The following is a 13093-nucleotide window of genomic DNA, read 5'->3' on the forward strand; positions in this document are numbered from 1 at the left end:
GAGCTTTGTGATCTAGTTGAATATCATCTATGTGCTACTCTAGTGGTGTTATTAAAGTAGTCTATTCCTCCTCCATGATGTAAAGAGGACAAGTGTGTGCATCATGTAGTACTTGGCGTAGGTTATGATTATGATCTCTTGTAGATTATGAAGTTAACTATCACTATGATAAATATATTATCTTGGATTTATGATTTGACGTGGATATCCCTATGAGTGGTGTTTGTCAAGTACTTGATGAATTCTGAGCGGAGCTTTTGTAGCCACTACATGATTAGTGATTCCATTAGGAGAGTTATTCAGAGTAGCACTATTATACACTCTAGAGGTTACTTTAATATGAACTCCGGATTCACTCTCCACGGTGTGACGGTGACGGTGTGCGCATCGTGTGTGTATCCTTTATGAAGTTGTGGAGCTTGTTAACTCCGGCTTGAGGTGTGCTTTTGTAGCCCTACACAATGAATGGTGTTTGTTATCCAACAAGAGAGTGTAGCATTTATTTATTCAGTTATGTGATCAATGTTGAGAGTGTCCACTAGTGAAAGTATGATCCCTAGGCCTTGTTTCTAAGCATTGAAACACCGTTTCCAACAAGTTCTACTGCATGTTTACTTGCTGCCATATTTATTTCAGATTGTTATTACCACTCATATTCATCCACATCACTTGCATTTTACTATCTCTTCGCCGAACTAGTGCACCTATACATCTGACAAGTGTATTAGGTGTGTTGGGGACACAAGAGACTTCTTGTATCGTAATTGCAGGATTGCTTGAGAGGGATATCTTTGACCTCTACATCCCTGAGTTCGATAAACCTTGGGTGATTTACTTAAGGGAAACTTGTTGTTGTTCTACAAACCTCTGCTCTTGGAGGCCCAACACTATCTACAGGAATAGAAGCGTGCGTAGACATCAAGCTATTTTCTGGTGCCGTTGCCGGGGAGGTAAGGTAAAAGGTATTCACATCCTCCGACTACTAAGCTATTTCCTAGCACTATTGCCGGTGTGTGAGTGCTCGAAGCTATTTCCTTTAGATCCTGCAATTGCATCTTTTTGTTTCTTGTTTTTATTTTCACTAGTTAGGCTTAATGGAAAACAACAACAAAAATTAGAGATCTTTATGAACTTTATATTGAATTAGGACATGATGTGTTTGAAGAGAGAATTAAAAAACCCATGGAACTTTGTTTGCAAAATAGTTGTAGCAATGTTATTTGCATGAACTCTTTGAATACTATTATTGCTAATGCTATGGAAGAATTTAAGCTTGGGGAAGCTGGTTGTGACATTTTTAGTCCCCCAAGTTTTGAGGAGAAAAAATTCTTTAATGATACTTTGCCTCCCATTTATGATGATTATAATGATAGTGGTATTTTGGTGCCACCTACTATGGAGGATAAAGTTTATTATGATTATACCATGCCTGCAATTTATGATGATTATAATGATGGTTGTGATAGTTTTACTCCCACTATTACTAATAAAATTGATTATGCTTATGTGGAGAGTAATAATTTTATGCATGTAGCTCACGATAAGAATGTTTCATGTGATAGTTATAATGTTGAGTTTGTTCATGATGCTACTAGAAGTTATTATGACAGAGGAAACATGGTTATATGCATCTTAATAATATTAAGTTTCCCCTCTTTATGTTGAGAATCTTGAAAATGCGCTTGTGTTGCCTTTCTATGCTTGTTGCATTATGCTTACATGACTTGTTTATTTACAAGACTCATTTTTATAGAAAGTGGGTTAGACTTAGAAGTGTCTCATACTTGCTTTTTGATGCTCTCTTTGCTTCAACTCTTATTTCATATGTGAGCATCATTAAAATTACTGAGCCCATCTTAATGGCTATAAAGAAAGCACTTCTTGGGAGATAACCCATGTTTTATTTTGCTACTGTTTTGTTGTGTCTTGGAAGTTGTTACTACTGTAGCAACCTCTCCTTATCTCTATTTTATTGCATTGTTGTGCCAAGTAAAGTCTTTGATAGTAAGGTTGATACTAGATTTGGATTTATCAGCGTGAAACTGATTTCTTCTTGTCACGAATTTGAGTAGACCTCTCTGTAGGTAACTGAGAAAAATCTGCCAATTTTCGTGTGTGATCCTCAGATATGTACGCAACTTTCATTCAATTTGAGCTTTTCATCTGAGCAAGTTAAGTGCCCCTGAAAAATTCGTCTTTACGGATTGTTCTGTTTTGACAGATTCTACCTTTTATTTCGCATTGCCTCTTTTGCTATGTTGAATGGATTTCTTTGTTCCATTAACTTTCAGTAGCTATGTGCAATGTCCAGAAGTGTTAAGAATGATTATGTCACCTCTGAATATGTAAATTTTTTATTATGCACTAATCCTCTAATGAGTTTGTTTTGAGTTTGGTGTGGAGGAAGTTTTCAAGGGTCAAGAGAGGAGGATAATATAATATGATCAAGAAGAGTGAAAACTCTAAGCTTGGGGATGCCCCCGTGGTTCATCCATATATATTTCAAGAAGACTCAAGCATCTAAGCTTGGGGATGCCCAAGGCATCCCCTTCTTCATCGACAACTTATCAGGTCACCTCTGGTGAAACTATATTTTTATTCCGTCACATCTTATGTGCTTTACTTGGAGCGTCTGTATGTTTTTGTTTTTGTTTTTGTTTTCGTTTTTGTTTGAATAAAATCGGATCCTAGCATTCTTTGTGTGGGAAAGAGACACGCTCCGCTCGTTCATATGAACAATGGTGTTCTTAGCTTTACTTTTAATGTTCATGGCGAAGGTTGAAACTGCTTCGTTCATTGTTATATGGTTGGAAACAGAAAATGCTTCATGTGGTAATTTGTATAATGTCTTGAATAATTTGATACTTGGCAATTGTTGTGCTCAAATAGATCATGTTTAAGCTCTTGCATCATGTACTTTGTACCTATTAATGAAGAACTACCATAGAGCTTGTTGAAATTTGGTTTGCATGATTGGTCTCTCTAGAGTCTAGATATTTTCAGGTTAAGGTGTTTGAACAACAAGGAAGACAGTGTAGAGTCTTATAATGCTTGCAATATGTTCTTATGTAAGTTTTGCTGTACCGGTTCATACTTGAGTTTGCTTCAAACAACCTTGCTAGCCAAAGCCTTGTATTGAGAGGGAATACTTCTCGTGCATCCAAATCCTTGAGCCAAAAACTATGCCATTTGTGTCCACCATACCTACCTACATGGTATTTCTCTGCCATTCCAAAGTAAATTACTTGAGTGCTACCTTTAAAATTTCATTCCTTGTCTTTGCAATACATAGCTCATGGGAAAATAGCCTTAAAAACTATTGTGGTATTGAATATGTAGCTTATGTCTCTTATTTCTTATAAGTTGCTTGTTGAGCAATAACCATGTTTCTGGGGACGCCATCAACTATTACACCTTTGTTGAATATCATGTGAGTTGCTATGCATGTTCGTCTTGTCCGAAGTAAGGGTGATTTATCATGATCAAATGGTTTGAGTATGCATATTGTTAGAGAAGAACATTGGGCCGCTAACTAAAGCCATGAATCATGGTGGAAGTTTCAGTTTGGACATCAATCCTCAATCTCTTATGAGAATTTTATCCATTGTTGAATGCTTATGCATTCAAGAGGAGTCCATTATCTCGTTGTCTATGTTGTCCCGGTATGGATGTCCTAAGTTGAGATCTATCAAAAACGAGAAATCAAATGCGATCTATCTCCTTAGACCTTTGTACGAGCGGCATAGAGGTACCCCTTTGTGACACTTGGTTGAAACATATGTTATGCAATGATAATCCATGTAAATCCAAGCTAATTAGGACAAGGTGCGAGCACTATTGGTACTCTATGCATGAGGCTTGCAACTTATAGCATATCTTATGAATAACACATATGAATTATTACTATCGTTGACAAAATTGTTTTTATGTTTTCAAAATAAAAGCTCTAGCACAAAAACAGTAATCCATGCTTCCCTCTGCGAAGGGCCTTTCTTCTACTTTATGTTGAGTCAGTTTACCTACTTCTTTCTATCTTAGAAGCAAACACTTGTGTCAACTGTGTGCATTGATTCCTACATACTTGCTTATTTGCATTCATCATATTACTTTGTGTTGACAATTATCCATGAGATATACATGTTGAAAGTTGAAAGCAACTGCTGAAACTTATATCTTCCTTTGTGTTGCTTCAAAACCTTCTACTAAGAATTTATTGCTTTATGAGTTAACTCTTATGCAAGACTTATTGATGCTTGTCTTGAAAGTACTATTCATGAAAAGTCTTTGCTATATGATTCAGTTGTTTAGTCATTATCTTTACCATTGCTTTGAATCACTTCATTCATCTCATATGCTTTACAATAGTATTGATCAAGATTATGATAGTAGCATGTCACTTCAGAAATTATCCTTGTTATCGTTTACCTACTCGAGGGCGAGTAGGAACTAAACTTGGGATGCTTGATACGTCTCCAACGTATCTATAATTTCTTATGTTCCATGCTAGTTTTATGACAATACCTACATGTTTTGCTCACACTTTATAATGATTTTATGCATTTTCCGGAACTAACCTATTAACGAGATGCCGAAGTGCCAGTTCCTGTTTTGTGCTGTTTTTGGTTTCAGAAATCCTACAAAGGAAATATTCTCGGAATTGGACGAAATCAACGCACAGGGTCCTATTTTCCACGGAAGGTTCCAGAGCACCGAAGAGGGTCCAGAGGGGAGCCAAGGGGGACCCACCCCACATGGCGGCGCGGCCAAGGGGGGGCGCCCGCCTATGGTGTGGGTCCCTCAAGACCCCTCCGAGGCTACCCTTCCGCCTATAAAGTCTCTCCGTCGCAAAAACCCTAAGGAGATAAGCCACGATACGAGAAAAGTTACGCAGCCGCCGCCATCGCGAAGCCAAGTTCGGGGGACAGAATCTGCTATCCAGCACGCCGCCGGGACGGGAATTGCCCCGGAAGCCATCTCCATCGACTCCATCGCCATCTTCATCGCCATCGCTGTCTCCCATGATGAGGAGGGAGTAGTTCTCCCTCGAGGCTAAGGGCTCTACCGGTAGCTATGTGGTTCATCTCTCTCTCATGTGAGCTTTATGTGATCATGAGCTTTGTGATCTAGTTGAATATCATCTATGTGCTACTCTAGTGGTGTTATTAAAGTAGTCTATTCCTCCTCCATGATGTAAAGAGGACAGTGTGTGCATCATGTAGTACTTGGCGTAGGTTATGATTGTGATCTCTTGTAGATTATGAAGTTAACTATCACTATGATAAATATATTATCTTGGATTTATGATTTGACGTGGATATCCCTATGAGTGGTGTTTGTCAAGTACTTGATGAACTCGAGCGGAGCTTTTGTAGCCACTACACGATTAGTGATTCCATTAGGAGAGTTATCCAGAGTAGCACTATTATACACTCTAGAGGTTACTTTAATATGAACTCCGGATTCACTCTCCACGGTGTGACGGTGACGGTGTGCGCATCGTGTGTGTATCCTTTATGAAGTTGTGGAGCTTGTTAACTCCGGCTTGAGGTGTGCTTTTGTAACCCTACACAATGAATGGTGTTTGTTATCCAACAAGAGAGTGTAGCATTTATTTATTCAGTTATGTGATCAATGTTGAGAGTGTCCACTAGTGAAAGTATGATCCCTAGGCCTTGTTTCTAAGCATTGAAACACCGTTTCCAACAAGTTCTACTGCATGTTTATTTGCTGCCATATTTATTTCAGATTATTATTACCACTCATATTCATCTATATCATTTGCATTTTACTATCTCTTCGCCGAACTAGTGCACCTATACATCTGACAAGTGTATTAGGTGTGTTTGGGACACAAGAGACTTCTTGTATCGTAATTGCAGGATTGCTTGAGAGGGATATCTTTGACCTCTACCTCCCTGAGTTCGATAAACCTTGGGTGATTCACTTAAGGGAAACTTGGTGCTGTTCTACAAACCTCTGCTCTTGGAGGCCCAACACTGTCTACAGGAATAGAAGCGTGCGTAGACATCAATCGCCTTGTCCATCAGCGACTCCGGCAAGCCGCTCGTGGACCTCACCAACGACGGCGAGGCAGCGCCAAGCGGCCTGGTGATGGACGAGCCCGTCGACGAGCGCGTCAAGCAGGAGGTCGTCACCGACGACATGTACAACTTCCATCAGTACTACGACGCCTCTGGCGCCGCAAGTACTTCTAGATTAGGTTTAGTTTAAATTTAGTCGAATCTCGTTCGAATCTATGTAATATATGCTAAGTTTGGATGAATTTAATCGAATCTCGCTTAAGTTTAAAATTTTCGAAATTTTGTTTTGGGGAACGCGACTTGGGAGCGACGTCCCCCAAACGCGGCACGAATGAAATACGTCCTCCAAACGCTCAATCCGACACCGTTTGGGAACGATTTGGAAGACCCGACTGGAGATGCTCTAAATCCTCGACATGCATGGCCCAAACAAAAGATTCTTCCCTTTCCTTGACACGGGCCTTATACACAAGAAAATCATGACTGTTCTGGGCTGCCATGTAGAATGCGGTGCATGGGATTTGCTCGAATTTTCCTCTACAAAAAAAAAATCTCATCCCCATTATCCAAAATGTCAAGTTTATCTGGGCAATTTTACCAGCCAAACTGAACCTTTTAGTACACTATTGACAAAACGAACTTTGGCCGAAATTATTTCACAAAACGGATCCTTTTGAGTAGCGTCTTTCGATGAGGTGCTATCCGAAACTATTTCACAAAACTGATCCTTTTGAGTAGGGTCTCTGAGTAATGGCGTCACATGCTTACCAACGCAGCACACCTGGGTCCAACACTCGATAGGGTCATAGGCAAGGGAGCTACCCCATGTAGCGTACCATCGTAGAGAAGGAAGCTACCCTCTCGATTTTGACTAAGGTTGAGCCAACTCAACCTGCACGTATCTTTCATTGTTTCACGGAGAAAAATGACATGTTAGGAGGCTAGAGCCAAGGAAGAGGGTTACCTTCTAAATTCATAAAAGTTTTTTTTGTTCATAAAAGTTCTTTTTGTTGCCTGCTCGCGTACGAGACTACTAGTACCACGTTACATGTGCGTTCTGCACGTGAACATAAAGGCCACGTCAAGTCACGTTGGATGCATCTTTTAGCCAGAGTACTTGCAAGTTGCAAATGCAAATAGTGCGAGCACCACAAAGTTAAGTTGACCACTGAAGTGGAATTAGCAAACCATCATGGCATTATGCATTCACTCTGAGGGGATCTTGTGCTGGTTGTACCTAGCCATGACGCTGTCCCGGATGCGGGCAAGGTTGTACACGCCGTGCTCCAACCTACATGGCGTTGTCGTGGTTTGTCACATGAGAAAAATGTGTAGGAGGAGCGCAGAATTGATCGACGTCGGTGAAATCGTAAAGACACTTACTTCTTGGAGAGGGTCTGCATATTCTTGAGTGCGGCGACGCGCTGCTGACGGATGTCGTCGCGGAACGAGGATGCCTCGCCCTCCAGCTTCTTCAGGTTGTAGTACCTGTACACCACCTCACGGAGAGTGTCCGACATTTTTCGGTCACTCGAAGTGCTGAAGCACTGCACGCTCATTCACCTGCAACCCACATAGATTGGTACGTAGTACATGTTATTACCATTGGCCGATCGATCGAATCGAACAAGCACCCCCATGGTTAATTATGGCCTACCAGCAGGAGAGCTCGTCGTCGAGCCACTTGCGGAAGGTCACCACGTCCTCGATGTCGGCGAAAGTCGTGGCCTCCACCTCCTTGATCAGGTGCGGGATGAAGTCACCCGCCTCTCCACGTTCGATCTGATCTGCAGCCACACGGTTTCTCCGCTATTAGTTCGAGCGGCATAGGAGGAACTATTTCAAAATCTGACCAATTCGTGTGAATTTAGAGGGTAGCGGCCTCACCCTCGACGCTACCCTCTGCAACTTGTCATTTTTCTCCGCGAACTGATACCTTCAATCTGAATAATGGATGCAGTAAAATGGCGTTGCAACTGGTTTTGTGGACTAACGACCGACATGGTCTCAGCCAGGCCGCCAGGGTACTTCTAGCACCATGCCCCAACTGGTGGCGCGGCTCGGCCTGTTCTTTATGCTCATCATGCACGGGTGAGCGGGAGTGCCACTTGTGTCATCGCACAGGGTCCATGATTATGAGGGGCCCCAATTTTTGTAGAACCCAGACTACATACGGCGATGGCCCACTAGTTTTGGTAGTTGCTTAACAGCTCAGTCCGTTAAACCAGTCACCTCTAGTAGCGAAATATTAACTACTGTTTTTTTGCGGGGAATATTAACTATCGTTTAACAGGTATTGATCCTAAAACCTAGGGGTAAATGAGAGGAATGGCAAGCTAGACTAACTAACTACGCAAGACCTTGCTTGGGTGACATTAGCAGATTAGTTTATTATTATTTCCTACATATAATTATATTTTACTCTTGAAAATATGACCTATTTTAGAATTCACACAGGGCCCTAAATTTTGCCGGCCTGGCCCTGGTGCTTGCCGATGGCAACACGGCCGCAAACATCAGAACATCGCCCTACAACAAAGAAGAAATCAGGTAAACCCTATCTTTCTATACCTCTTCGATTCTCCCATGCCTTTCCTAGGTGTGGTTGCTTGGTCTCTGAACTCTACCATATGCTGCCGTTTTGTGTTAGTTAATTTAGTATCAATTTTTCTGTTCATTGGATATACGTAGAATGTTTGAGTAATTATTCCCCTTGGGCTTGCTTGATAGCAATGGAAATGGAGTTCTTTCGTGTGGAGAGTTAATTTGTGGTATCTTAGCCTGGAGCGACATCAACGTCTCTCGGAATTGTGCCCTCTAAACTGTATGTTTATGTGATGTTTAGCTACGCCGGAAGAGAATGTACCAACAGGCATTTGTTTGTTAAATCGGCTCTGAAGAAACCTCGCAAGTTGTACGAATGGAATTTAATTCACCTCTTAATTTTTTCCTGGTTTGCTGCACTTTTTTTGACAGTCAACAGAGCTCATTCCATTCATCTCATTCATCATACATCAGTACCAATACAACTTGCAAGGAAAGCTGGAGGTGTGACATGCCACACACTTCAATTATGCTCATTAACATGATGCTAGGCACACAGATGTACTGCTTAAATCGCTTCCCTGGGGGTATAGACAGTTCGAGCCCCTCAAAATATAAACTTAGCCTTTTGTAAACTCTCATTTTTTCGACATTTCCACCAGGTCTGAAGGATGATTCTGCATTCTGTGAAAAGGTGGAGACGGATCTTGAAGGATCACATGATGACATGAGTGGAGTCCTTCTGTACCCAGGTGTTGCATATCCTAAGATCTCTTGCAGTGCTGACAGGCCAACTTCTGCTTTTGATCATTCTTCTGAAGATCGAAGCTAATCCCCTGTTGCAAAAGGCCCACAATCCTGGGCACCTAGAGCACCCCTACCTGCCTGCTGGAACCTGCGATCTTCGTTTTGCTCTAAAAGCCTTAAAACTATCCTCGCTTTTGATAGACAGTGTCAATGTGCCTGAAGGATTTATATATGTGTTTTCCTCCCGGAGACGGACGATGTCTACCTGCGTGCACATGCACCCTATTATGAAAAATTTCAAGAAATGCTATTTTAAAGTTTCAGAAAAATTTAAAGAATGCAAGCATGTATATCCTATAGTGACACTTATTTATGTAGATTTTGGTATAAAAAGAACCATATGTGACCTACACATAAATGTGAAAAGAAAATTTTCTATTTCCGTGAATAGTACACAACCGATCATTACACTATCATTCAAACGTTTTTTCATTTTCGTGTAGGCCACATACAATCGTATTTTTCTGCAAAAACTTGCACAACTAAATATCAACAAAATATGTACATGAAACAAATATTTTAATTTTTTTTTATTTTTAAATAGCATTTTTCAATATTAAAGAAAACGGGTGCACGTCCACCTGGGTTCATCCTGATATTTTCCTTTCCCTCCCAGCTTTATCTCACTTAGTCTAGTGATCTGGCTGTGGCCTTAAAATTCCTGAACATGTTTTACATGCTGCGTTAAACACTCGTTTGAGACCTGCTTTTGCTCAGTTTCATTATTTTGTCAATGGAACCGGGGATGCGATCCCCCTGTTGATAAAAAAAAAAAGGGGGGCTTAGAAATGCAATACCCCTTCCTTAGCCAAAGAGAAAAGCTGGAACTGCCCTTTTAAATCAACGGTGGGTTTTTTATTGGTACTCCCTTGCTTACAGATGGAGTACAGGCCTACAGGGTAATGTAAAAATCCTCAGTCACATGATAGGTTAGGAAACCTTAAGCTTAAGCAAAGATAGGATAGATGCTGTCGAAAACTCAGAATTTCAATGCCTTATTAGTCACTGGGAGTAGCAAACGACATGTATTCACCCGGTGCGTGGAGATTAAATTGCCCTGAGCTTAATTTGGGCCCCATGCATCGGATGCAACAGTTTCCTGTTATCCACTGCGTGTGTGTATGACTGTGCGAGCTCGAACTCAAAATGTTGAAGGATCATGCACAACGCCATCTTGGCCTCAAGCAACGCGAACTGCTGTCCAATACAGATCCGTGGCCCCCAACCAAATGGTAGGAAGGCACCAGGATTCTTGGACGCCTTGGAGATCCCATCGACAAACCTCTCCGGCTTGAACTCATGCACGTCGTCTCCCCATATGTCTGGATCGTGATGCATTAACAGTACGGGAAGCTCGATAAGCACACCGGCGGGGTATGTGATGCCTCCGATATCCATCTCCTTGTATGTTTTTCGGATGAAGGCGACAGCCGGTGGGTACAGCCGGAGTACCTCATAAAGAATCATGGTCACCTGTAACGTAGATTTGTAAGATGTTAGATATCCAACTGGATATTTCCTTGTTACAAGGGAATCAGGTAGTACTAAATAAAACAATTCTCACCGTTTTAAGTTGGCTAAAACCTTCATACACAAGTTTGTTCTTTCCAAATAGGCCAAGAACCTCCTCCCTTGCACGGTCCTGCCACTCCGGATGCATACTTAGTACAATCATTGTCCATGTGAGCAATATCGATGTTGTCTCTGTTCCTGCAAAATAGAACAGCTTGCATTCCTCCACGATCTCCTTAATGGTCATTCCAGTGATGGATTGGCCATTCTCATCTATGTCTCTCATGTTCGACTCAAGCATCAAGCCTAGCAAGTCATCTTTTGTATTTTCTCCTTCTTGCATAGCTTGCATTCTCTTGCCAATTAGGCTGAGTAGAATGGATTCGATTTCGTTATTAATCGCTTTCATCCTTCTGTTGTTTTTCGTGGGCAACGACCTGAAAATCAGTACCCCGGTTAGTTACTAGAAGCACACACACAGATTAAGTGTACTAAATTAATGGAATTTAACTACTAATATGTGGTGAGTGGTGACTCACAAGTAACCGGGAATGACAATCTTCTTAATCCTAGCCAGGAGGCGCTCAGCTTGCTCGGACTGCAGCTGGAAAATCCTGGTACCTTCAAGGTAGTTACTGCCGAACGCGGTGCGAGAAATGACATCTCCAGTGAGTCTTTGGAGCTCTGGACAGACATCCACCTCACAGGTACCATCAGAACCAAGGGATTGTACCCATTTACTGACAAGCTCTTCACAGCATGTTGAAAACGCTGGCAGCATGAGCTGCAAATCAAATGACACAATTGGCGGATGAACCAAATGTTTCAAAAAATCACACGCACAATTCCAGATTTCCAGTAAATAATTCACTGTCCTGTGATTGAAGCACTACATCTGAAAAAATTGCAGGGATTACCTTGAGCTTCTCGAGTTGGAACGCGGGGTTGAGGATCCGCCTATGCATGACCCATTTCTCGCCCTCGTATGTCGCCAGGCCTCCGGCGAGCAGCCTGGACAATGCCGGGAACTGGAGCTTCTCGAAGTGGCCGAACTTGTTGGACATCACCTCCTTGGTTAGATCAGGGTCACTGATGGTCACCTTGAGGTACGGTCCGTACCAAGATATGCACACCTTGCCGTGCTCTCTGACAATGTCGTGCAGGAGCGGCGCGACGTGGGGGGGAATGTCGTGGCAACGCAGTGGAATCGACCTTGACCGCGCCTCCTTGTTCCGCCGCTCGTAGTCGTTGACATCGCCGATGAGGAAGCGGTACGACGTACCGCGGAGACCCTGGGCGCGCAAGGCCCGCTCCAGCCGCCGTGGTTGCCTCCACAGCCGGTCTAGCAGCCGGGCAGCCTGCCACAGAAGCACACAACCCAGGGTGCCGAATACCAAGCTCCATGGCATTGAAGCTGGACTCATCATCTCTCTAAGAACCATGGCCATTTCCTCTTGTGAAGTAGGGGGGAGAATGGTTCAGTGACTGTGCAAACTGCAAAGGGGGCTGATAAGTGGATTGAGTGAGTATGGCCGAGATGATCACGATATATAGAGAAACCACTGAGTATGGTCCATGCCTCGCTCCTAAGGAACTTGGTAGAGAAGAAATTGAGACGGCGATCTGATTGGTCAGGTGAGCTGGGATGATCTGATTAGTCAAATTATGGGCGATGACGCGGCATGGGCACTTAAGGGGGGCAGAGCCACCGGTCAAAGGCCTTGCTAAGACAAGGATGATGGCACCAGATGTATAATAAGCTAAGTAATACTGGAACATTTAATTTATGAAAAAGTAATACTGCAACATTAAGAAACAAAATCAAAATAGGCTTTGCGCCCTCTGTATTTCCTTTTTGATCTATTTTCCATTTCTTCCGTCTCCTTTTTATTCCCCTTTCCCGTTGTATACGAGCTGTACATTTCTGGTACCTGCTTGATAGAAAATGGCAGCAATTGCCTGGTCTTTCGGAGCAAATATGAACAAAGAAACTGAACCTAAGAGCATGTCTAATAGACCGCTTAAAAGGGCCAAATCCGTATAATAACCGCTGGAATACGGGTTTCGGCTCTACCGGGCCGTCTAGCACGCCCCGTCAAAATGGCTCCGCTCCGACTTTTGTTGTTTTCGATTACGGGGCTGGTCTTCGCCCCTTACTTGTGCGGGTGGGAGCGGGGATAGAGGGCCAA

The 13093-nt window shown here is 42.5% G+C and overlaps 1 protein-coding gene and 1 pseudogene across 1 annotated transcript; both read right to left on the reverse strand.

Moving 5' to 3' along the window:
- Nucleotides 1-7247: 7247 nt before the first annotated feature.
- LOC124663142 lies at nt 7248-8044 on the reverse strand (annotated as a pseudogene).
- Nucleotides 8045-10291: 2247 nt separating this feature from the next.
- LOC124665247 (cytochrome P450 72A397-like) lies at nt 10292-12378 on the reverse strand. The gene is made up of 4 exons (XM_047202668.1): nt 11822-12378; nt 11444-11688; nt 10957-11341; nt 10292-10865 (listed from the first exon to the last, which is right to left on the reverse strand). The coding sequence occupies exons 1-4, from the start codon at nt 12350-12352 to the stop codon at nt 10440-10442; spliced, it is 1587 nt and encodes a 528-aa protein (XP_047058624.1). The 5' UTR covers nt 12353-12378; the 3' UTR covers nt 10292-10439.
- Nucleotides 12379-13093: the final 715 nt, after the last annotated feature.

The sequence above is a fragment of the Lolium rigidum genome, chromosome 6 (assembly GCF_022539505.1).
Source record: "Lolium rigidum isolate FL_2022 chromosome 6, APGP_CSIRO_Lrig_0.1, whole genome shotgun sequence".
NCBI classification, from domain to species: domain Eukaryota; kingdom Viridiplantae; phylum Streptophyta; class Magnoliopsida; order Poales; family Poaceae; genus Lolium; species Lolium rigidum.

Bases quoted from the DNA above. Each gene is read 5' to 3' on its own strand.
- LOC124665247 (XM_047202668.1), bottom strand. From the start codon at position 12,352: ATGGCCATGGTTCTTAGAGAGATGATGAGTCCAGCTTCAATGCCATGG. The intron at 11,342-11,443 runs GTGAGTCACCAC...ACTGATTTTCAG, and splicing joins ATTGTCATTCCCGGTTACTT to GTCGTTGCCCACGAAAAACA. The intron at 10,866-10,956 runs GTGAGAATTGTT...TCTACGTTACAG, and splicing joins GTTTTAGCCAACTTAAAACG to GTGACCATGATTCTTTATGA.